This window comes from Propithecus coquereli, unplaced genomic scaffold, assembly GCF_000956105.1.
Source record: "Propithecus coquereli isolate 6110/MARCELLA unplaced genomic scaffold, Pcoq_1.0 Scaffold120, whole genome shotgun sequence".
Taxonomy (NCBI): Eukaryota; Metazoa; Chordata; class Mammalia; order Primates; family Indriidae; genus Propithecus; species Propithecus coquereli.
This window is the reverse complement of record NW_012136081.1, coordinates 5,287,802-5,297,414: the sequence shown is the minus strand read 5'-3', so window position 1 is coordinate 5,297,414 and position 9,613 is coordinate 5,287,802. Positions and strand designations below refer to the sequence as shown.

General features: G+C 43.3%; 1 protein-coding gene across 4 annotated transcripts in view; it reads left to right on the top strand.

Annotated features, from left to right (window-relative positions):
* Nucleotides 1-9,177, top strand: part of PPP6R3 (protein phosphatase 6, regulatory subunit 3) — a 183,351-nt gene extending 174,174 nt beyond the window's left edge. For 3 of the 4 annotated variants that reach the window (XM_012665606.1, XM_012665607.1, XM_012665609.1), the window contains 2 exons: nucleotides 4,104-4,223; nucleotides 7,685-9,177. In XM_012665606.1, coding sequence (XP_012521060.1) covers nucleotides 4,104-4,223; nucleotides 7,685-7,736 — 172 coding nt within the window. In that variant the 3' untranslated portion in view covers nucleotides 7,737-9,177. The remainder of the gene's footprint in view (nucleotides 1-4,103; nucleotides 4,224-7,684) is intronic. The other variant, XM_012665608.1, reaches the window with a different exon arrangement.
* The last annotated feature ends 436 nt before the right edge of the window (nucleotides 9,178-9,613 follow it).

Genomic DNA, 9,613 nt, shown 5'->3' with positions numbered 1-9,613 from the left:
CCGATTAATTTCTTTCTATTTTTAGTAGAGATGGGGTCTCGCTCTTGCTCAGGCTGGTTTCGAACTCCTGAGCGCAAACAATCCGCCCGCCTCGGCCTCCCAGAGAGCTAGGATTACAGGCATGAGCCACCGCGCCCGGCCAACAATCTAGTTTTTAAAAATAGAGAAGCAAAACTATCTGGAGGAAAACAAGGAGCAAACCAAATCCAGGGTTTTTCAGCCTCGCAAGTAAATGGGACCTGTCAGTTACAGTGATAATTAAATCTGTTTCGTGTACGTTGGCCTACTAGTTCCATCTTAAGTTGTTATAGAAAACAGAAAAACTGCAAAGCCTTCCCAGATCATTTTATTAGTGCAGTGAAATCTTTATTCCAAAACCAGATAAGGATAATTACAGAAAATGATCAGCCTATGCCACTTACAAGCAAACTAAATGCAGAAATCCTCCGTGAGTTATTTACTGACTGAATCTAACAGTGCATTAGAAGTAATTTATAATGATCAGTTAGGGCAGTGGTCCCCAACCTTTTTGGCACTAGGGGCTGGTTTCATGGAAGACAATTTTTCCACGGACAGTGGGGTGGGGGCGGGGGTGCGCAGGTGGTGATGCACAGCCTGGTTCCTAACAGGCCTCGGCCTAGCGGTTAGGGACTGCAGAGTTGGGGTTTATCCTGGACTGCAAGGATGGCTTAACATCAGAAAAATCAGTCAGTATTGTATTAGAAGGAAAGTCAATCATTTGGTTTTTTGATAAAGCTTTTGATAAGGTTCCATACATTTATAAGATTAAAACTCTGAGCAGATTAGTAACAAGTGAGTTTCCTTAACTTGGTAAAAGTTAAATATTAATACTAAAATGCCACATCAGAAGTTATACTTAATGAAGAAATTTTAGATACATTCACTTTAAGATAAAGACCAAATAAGGATGTGCATTATCACTGCCAGCATATAGATAGTCCTGGGAAGAAAAGGAAATAGAGGTGTAGGTAAAGATTAGGGGGGAAGTGATAAACTGTTATTCTTTGCAGATAGTAATGAATACAACCAAGTCAGTAGCAAACTTTTGTAACTAATAAGAATTCAGCAAAGCTACTGAATAAGAGATCAATTTTAACACATTAATTGCCATATGATTTGTATTTAAGTCACGCTAGTTTTGAGCCCAGGCCTTGTGAAGCATATGTAACTCACACGTCTCTTTACCTTGGGAGCCATGTGATTTGCAGGCAACTCACACTACCTTGCTGTAGCATCCATGTTACCTGACGGGTGGCCCCTGGGCAGAGCCCTGCAGTTGGTTCATGAAAATCTTACTGATGTCGTTACAATTAATATTGACAATTTAATTGCATGTAACTCATGCACAGAAAACAATAAAAAATGATTTTTTTCATTAAATTAGAAAGGATCGTTTTGTTTTCGAAGTTTTTATTCAATTTTTATAATAAAACATCGTGGCCCCAAGGAAAAAGGTTTTTTTCTCTTATATGGTAGTCAGTGTGTTAAAATTTGGTAGCCTTTCTCTATATCAGTAATAAGCAACAAATATGTATAATAAAAAGGCAAAGTATCATTCACAAAAAACATCAAACTATAAATATTTAGGAATTATCTTAACCCAGATCTCTTGAATGTGAATCTAGACAAGGGGAGACCATGGCACGACTTAATGCTGCAGACGCCTGCCACCGTCAGATTAGTCTTTACGTTTAAAGCAGTCCTGGTCAAAACTTCTGTTGGATTTTTAGAAGGAACTTGATAAGCATACTCTAAAATGTATGTGGAAAAATAAAGCTTCCCAAATTGCTTAGAGATAATCAAAAGGGAAAATTAAATAAGAGGCTTGCCCTGCCAGATACTCAGTCACGCTGCAAAGTCACAGTGATTGAAACGGTTTTGATGTTAGCGTCCAGACATGCGATGGAACAGAGAGAGTAATAACAGAGATGGTTTAGTAAGTGAGGGGAGGAAGCTGGCTTACTACAAGGAAAAATGTCAAACTAGGTCTCCCTAATCCATATCCTAAAAGCAACGCCAGAAGGATTTTAAAAGATGCTTTGTGTGTGCCAGGCCCCGCTCTCTAAACACCTCATTCATGTCTCTTAGGAACCCTGTGAGCTAGGTACTGTGATTATCACCCCTACTTTCCAGATGAGGAAACAGACACTGGAGTTGAGTGATGTGGCAAAGTCTCCTGGTAATTGCTGATAGAAGAAAACATAGAATGTTTTTCTAACCTATGGGCAGAAAAGTACTTCTTTTTAAAAAAACCAAAACCTTCAAAAGCTTAAACTATAATGCAAATAGTTGAATTAGATTATATAAAAGTTAAAGATTTCTGGTTGATAAAGTACCATAGACAAAATTAAGAAGCCAGTGGCAAATCGAAAAAAGAAATTTGTGATATGTAAATCAACGAGACTGACATTTAATATTCAAGTAAGTCATATTGACCATAATAAAAAGAAAAAAAATCAGAAAATGGGCAAAAGATATCATTCTACAGACAAGGAAACCCAAAAGGCTAAAAAGAAAAAAAAAGTGCACAGAATTCATTCATCATTCAGAGAAATATAAGTGATAACTGTATATCCCCTTACCATACTAGCAAAAAAGAGAAAGATGGGTTAGCTGAGTGCTGGTGGGGCTTTGGGCCTGCTAGCAGGGAGTGCGGACGGGCAGTTATTCTGGGTAGTTGTATGGGGTTCTTCGTAGATGGAAAGGTGGCCCAGAATTTTCTACTCCCGCACGTAGAGCCCTGAGAAATGCCCACACAGGTCTTCAGGGGCCATGGGCAGTGGCATTTAGTGCAGCATCGTGCGTGGAGGGGGAGCGCAGTGTTGGTGTGAGGAGCCAGGCGGTGTGTCACAGGTGCACACCAGGGACACCAGTGGGTCCCCCAGCATGCTGAGTTTAGAGATAAGTGTAGTGAGTTACATGAGCCAGTGCCAGTCATGTGACTCAAAATACACATATGTAGTGATGATACATCTTAAAAGAATTAAAATAGTAAACACATTAGAATAGTTGCTTTGGAGGGCAGGGAGTGGAGAATGGGGATAAAGAGAAATAAGTTTGAAAAGTAATATACCAGCTAATTTAGATGATCACCAAATTATTAGATTTTAATTCATTTTCCTACTTAGAAATTGCCTGGAAATAGATGGAAACCACTCAAGAAATCATCCTAAAATTAAGATTTTTCCATAAGCAAATCCAGGCCAAGATTGAGCTCTGAGAGTGATGGACGTTTCAAAGGGGCCCTCCAGGTGATCTTTAACTCACATTAGTGCCATTTTGGTTGTGTGATTCTCATTTGGAGACCCAGACAGAATAGGCAAAATTACAGCTTTCTAGCCCACAGAATTGAGGAAAGTGTCTGCCGCTTCTCTCACCACCAAGAGCCATCTAAGGGGAAAAGGTAATCCTTCTGTGTTTCAGCTCCCCCGTCCTCCGTGCCCTTAGCACCCGTTCTTGGTGCCCTCTTCTCCCTCATGGTGTTTGTACTTCTCACACATTGTTGGAGGGCAACTTGAAAGTCACTGAATCTGGTCCAGGCAGCAGGGTGCCCTCCTCACATGACTGAGGTTTCCAGCCAGCAAGCTGATGGGTGGGCTCGGCCCTGAAAGCAAAAGGCTTTAACTAAAGACTCATTCCTTTAAACAGGTTCATTTGACACCTTCACCGAGTCTGCAGTTTTGCTAATGTGCAGTCGTGGACATATTATTCCCCCAAATTCCTCATTTCTAGGAGTATTCTGAAACTCTTGTACATTTCTTTTTCTGTTTTGCACACTTGGCTTCAGAGTGTTGAAATCCTATCGGTATGTACAGTAATACGGGACTGTTCTTTACCAGACACCAGCTGCATTACATTGTCCCTCTTTTGGTTTCCACTTGTGTGTGATCCTTTCCTTTCGTGATTCCCCAGTCACTGTCTGTGGTCCCTGTGATCGTGCGCCCCTGAGCATGCTCAGCCCCAGGACGCTTTGCCCCCGCGGCAGTCATGACTTCAGAGCCATTTGCATGTGACCTCATCCTCTGGTACCCAGACGCTGGTACCCAAGATGTATGATGTGCCTGTCATCCTCTTTCCCGCAGTGAGGAAGGAAAACTGTCTACCTCTCAAGATGCTGCTTGTAAAGAAGTGGAGGAGAGCCCTGGCGTGGCAGAGGTGAAGTGCGTAGCACCCCGGCCCCCCAGCAGTAGTCCAGAGCAGAGGTAACTCTCCGCGGCCTCAGACCCTGCCCAGGCCCCGCTCCCGCCCTGTCCGCTGTCTCCTGGGAGTTGGGAAGGGGTCAGCCTCTGGGAGGGGGACTAAAGGGTCATCTCCAGCTGTGCTTGAGCATCCTGCAGCTTACTCGGCACAGTAGCGTCTTCTCAGTCCGCACGAAGATCAGGGTGAGCACTTAGAACAGCGTTTATCTCCTTACCCCAGAAACCCGAAACTGGCTCATTTCTAGAAACTGTAACATCACTGGCTCTTTCAGAAGAGCTGGGAATGGAAGGGGGTCTCGCTGACAGCTCTCCCCTCTGTTGGGTGAGGCACTGAGCTCAAGGTGATTCTGGGCCCTCCAGGATTGGGGTCCTCATTGGCCCCTATAAAGTCAGCCAGCTGCCAGGCACAAGTGGATGCTGAGGCCTATTTTCCCACAGCCTTGCCTCGTGGCACTCAGGGAGAACTTGCCTAGAGGAGGCCCTTTCATATGTATAGCTAAATATTCTAAACTCTTAAGTAATTCCTTGTGCAGTTTTGCTTTTCAAAATATTTAATCTCATCTTGATAAAGTGTCAAAATCTCACTACCAGAGCTGTGTGATTTGGAATGTGATGTTTTTTCTGGTTGCCTTCTGCTTCGACTGAGCCAGTAGTCTAAAGGGACAGGCCAAGCCCAAGCCTCAGCCACCAAGGGCTGTGCCCAGGCCCATGTGCACAAGGTCGCAGGTAAAGCGAGGTTGTCTTCTCACTGCTCTGGAACCGCATGAGCATGTGCCCCTGGGCCACAGGGAACTTTGTTTGGCACTTCCCAAAATTAACCTTTCGATTGAATATGTCTAAGATCGTATATTCGTTCCATAAGGAATAAAGTGACCTTTAAAGCTATTTCAGAGAGTTGTACTTTCCCCCTGGCCTGAATCCTGTCTCCCTCCCCATCCCCCAGAATCGTATAGGCTTTCAGTGGGAACAAAACCAGCAGGAACCAGCAGGGGGCACTCTCTGTCTGCCGGTCAGGAAACAAGTGTTCCTAGTACAGCAAACTGTTTTTTGTTCCTCTCATGGAAATTATAGCCAAAATGAAGGCTTCGTTTTTGTGGTTAAAATATTTTTGTATGTCTATAAAACAAGCCCATTATAAGAACTGTTTGAGCATCTTGCCTTCTAGTGAAGGACTGGGAGGAAGAGGCAGGGTAACACTCCAGCACTGGGGGGGTCCAGCCCCAACTATGCTTCTAAGGATTGGGCAAGTCACTCTTTTCCCTTGGGGTTCCATCCATTCATTCATTTATTTTTTTTTTTTTTTAGAGACAGGGTCTCGCTCTGTCACCCAGGCTAGAGTGCAGTAGTGCGATCACAGCTCACTGAAGCCTCGAACTCCTGGGCTCAAGTGATCCCCCTGCCTCAGTCTCCCAAGTAATGGACTACAGGCACACACTACTACGCCCGGCTAATTTTTAGAAAATTTTTTATAGAGACAGTATCTCACTATGCCCAGGGTGATCTCAAGCTCCCGGCCTCAAGTGATCCTCCCTCTCAGCCTCCCGAAGTGCTGGGATTACAGGCGTGAGCTACCACGCCAGGCCTTTCCTGGAGTTTTCGGTGTATTTTTTAATGGTCCTTTATAGGTCTAATTCCCAATCAGTTAATGTCAACTCCCTAATTTCTACCTATAAATTTCCTTTATATTGAGGGCTGCCTAGAAGGCAAGATAATCCAGGCCTGTCCTAATTTGGGGTAGTTGCTTCAGGGCTTTATTCTTGGTTTCTGTGACACAAATGATACAGGAGGTTATGGGATCATTTCCTTGGCTCTCTGGAATGCAGAAGAACTGTTTGCCTAAGGGGAAGCCGTGTGCTCTTTTCTCTGGCTGGAAATATCTTGTATGAAGAGCCCTGCCTCTCCAACCTACAGGGCTGAGACGACGGAGGAAAAAGTGGGGTGAGCAGTGGAAGAAGAGAGGGCATCACTCGTGTCCATGCCTTCATTCACCCCTTCTTCCTCCATCCAACACACACTGGGTCTAGGCATGGTGATAAAACAATAGCAAATCGAGGGACACAGGAGGATTGTTCACGAAGAATCCATGAGGCTAGATGAAGGGATTGGAGGAAGAGGAGTCCACGTTAGGTGGGGCAGATGGAGAGGCCTCTCTGAGAAGGTGACATTGATGCTTAGGGTGTGTGTTCTGATACATCACTTGTGTTCTAAGCGACGTGTGGCACTGTGGAAGATTGACGATCACCAGTCTTCCCCATGTGATCCCTGTCACACCAGATGCCAAGGTTCTTTGGATTGTCTTGTCAGGCATGCTGTTTCCTGTCACACTTAAGAGATCTGCATTGCCTCAAGATCTTACTCCTCACGACTGTTTATTGGGCACGTTCTCTGTCTGCCAGCCAGTGTGCTAAGCACTCTGCACACGTTATGTATTTATTAAGCCCTATGGGATGGGGGAATTCTTGTCCCCCGTTTATAGGGGAGAAAACAGAACTGAGAGGAGTTTAAAAATGTGCTTAAGATCACACAGCTTGTTAGGTAGTGAAGGCAGGATTTACACCGGGTATGTCTGGTTCCAGAACTCTGGGTTCCTGCGTTGCTGATACACTGAGACTGTACCCAGTGGAAGCAGAGGGGTTGCGTGTGTGTGGAGCTGACTTGGTTCTCTGTCATAACTGGGAGGGACCAGTATCAAAAGCATTCTAGTTGCGAATTTTGCGTGCCGGTTAAAAAGTACTTGTACATTTCCCAGTTACGGCTCTACGCATCCTTTTCCAAGTCTACTTTGTAAAATTTTGGCAAAGCCTCCGAGAATGTGTTATACATCCCGGTTGTAATTTTGGCAGGAAGCCAACACTTTGCTATTTGGTCACCACTTTGTACACTACCCCACCTCCTCCTCCCTCTTGACCTTTAGCCTGCTGTTTGCTTTGTGGGGACATGTTGTTCAAGTGGACACATTCGATTTGGATAGTTTGTTTTATTTATAAACTTTTTCTTTCATTTCCTTTTTTTCCTCTTTCCCAGTAGCAGAATCCTGTTCTTCAAGTGAAATTTTATGTGGGTCCCAATCTATGGGGCAGATAAAAGCTTTTTTAAAGGAAGGGTAAGCAAATAGCTTCTGAAGGCTCTGGGAGCAGCAGTTTAAATACCACCAACCTGGTGTCTGCCTGTGCTGCTGAGAAGCTGCGGTCGGGCGGTTTCCATGGAGCACCTGGGCTTCTGCAGCCCTTGCGAAATGCCTAGTTAACCGATGATGAAGCTTAGACGCTGCTCAGATATTTCTGGCGCCTTAGATAAATTCATTTATGTAGCATTCCGTTAGTAACTGCTAAGGTCCAGGTCTTGTGCTAAGTATGTGATAAACAATATTAAAATAAATGTTCCCTGCCCTTAGGGAGCTAAATGAAATTAATTTTCTCACATTTCTGTTCCAAGTGCTTCAGATGTCTCTCTTGCTCCCTTAGGACTGACCAGCCAAGCGGGCTAGGCAGCACGTCAGTTAACGGCCCCGTATGATGGGCGATGTCTGCTGCTGCTGACTGAGGACTACAGACCGCCACCATTCAGGGGCTCGGGGGGTCAGCTGGAGCCCACCAAGCTGTCACTGCTGCACTCACTCTGCAAGGGATCAGGACCAGCGACCTTTATATTCTAGATTCTAAGACATTGTACAGAGAAACTCAGAAGTGTAAAAATATTGCACATTGACAAATACCAAGAATTTTTGCGTATGTTTATATTGTATTGTTCTAAAGAATGGGTAGCCTGTGAAATAAGATCTTGCCGCCCATGTAATAATAGTAGTAATACTATAGTTAAAATGGCTGTAAGAATAGTTTTATAAAAGTGAATACACAGATCTATTGTATTTGAAACATAACTATTTGACAATTATTAGTGTGACCAAAGTATTAGGCAGTTTTCATACATTTTTCACCTTGTACAAAATTCTGAATTCGTTTTTCTTCCAGGTTGGCAAGGAGTTGTAGAATGGACATGCCCTCTAAGTGTTATTTTGGTTGTTCTAACTTACAAAAGTGATTTTGAGTAAGAAATATTTGGTGTTCTTTTTATAACCAGTTTTTGATTGGTAATTGTTTTCTGTATTGTTTAAAACGGATCAAAATGTAAGTCTATTGGTAGAGATTAAGTATTTATTGCTCCAGCTTAGTTGATAAATCGATGTTATTGTAAAGCCATATGTTCTGTTAAAGTCTTGTTTGCTTGAAATGATTCTTCCTACAGGTGAAACACTAGAATACTTGGAGTGTATATGGCTTGTGGTTTGGGTTTTTTTGGTTTTTGTTTTGTTTTGGTAGTTCATCTGCCTTTTAACCCATTCACCAAAATTTATCTTGTTAACAAGCATCACCAACAAACATTTCAGAGCAGTCTGCGTATTTAACACACCTAAATCATATTAGGCGATTCGGCTGAGAAATGCTCGTGCTGCTAACGGAATTAGAGTGCGTTCATTTTACAGGCTAGTATTTTAAAAGTAGAAATCAAAATCTGGCACCTAAGCATGTTAATTGTTTTACTGTACCTTGTGAGGTTTTCACTCATAAATTCTAAACCAGTGTATTTTTTTTAGAACTGGTTTGTGTATATATATATAGTGATTATGGATACTAATTCAATGTAATTTATAATTTTCTATGTCAATATAAAAATACATCACAGCCTTCTCAAACAGCTGAAGCAATATATTGTATATTGCCAGATCGTCTGGTGAAAGGGTTAAATTACTTCACCTCTTGCACTTTTAGATGCAAATCAGTTTTTCATTTCTGTAATAGAAAATTATTCACGTATTTTTACATCATTTGTTTTTCCTGACCAGTATTTAAAACCAAAAGGATATTCTGAAAAATGGCCAACGATTTTTTTAGAAATAGCATCCCAAGCAGCGTGCCTAAACATTACATTGCATATGGAAATAAAAGAATCAAATGTCTAATGCCTTATTTCTTATTTACATTGTCATTTTAAATGGTGTAGAGACTCTTCATGAGGTTTACTGACACAAACCTAGCACTCCGAGGACAGTGGAGTCAGCAGTAAGCCCTGGGACAGGTGGCAAGGGTGGCTTCCTTGACCTTTGCACACCGCCTCAGGAACGCTCTTTCTGTTGTGAGCTCTTCTCTGAAGACTGTCCTCATGCATCTTCCCCTGGAGCCCGGTTCCCCCAGAGGACAGGGCTCCTTCTGCTTGTCTCAGGGCTGCCTGGCTGTGTGGCTGGACCTCGGGGATTGCTGGTGGGTAGTGCACTCTTGTCTCTCCTGATGGTGAGTGTGGCCGGCCACAGCCAGGGTTTAGCTCTGGTGGTGGCACACACAGCCTCCATGGCTTGGATTTGGTTGGCTTCTCCACCGAACCCAAGGTAACATGGA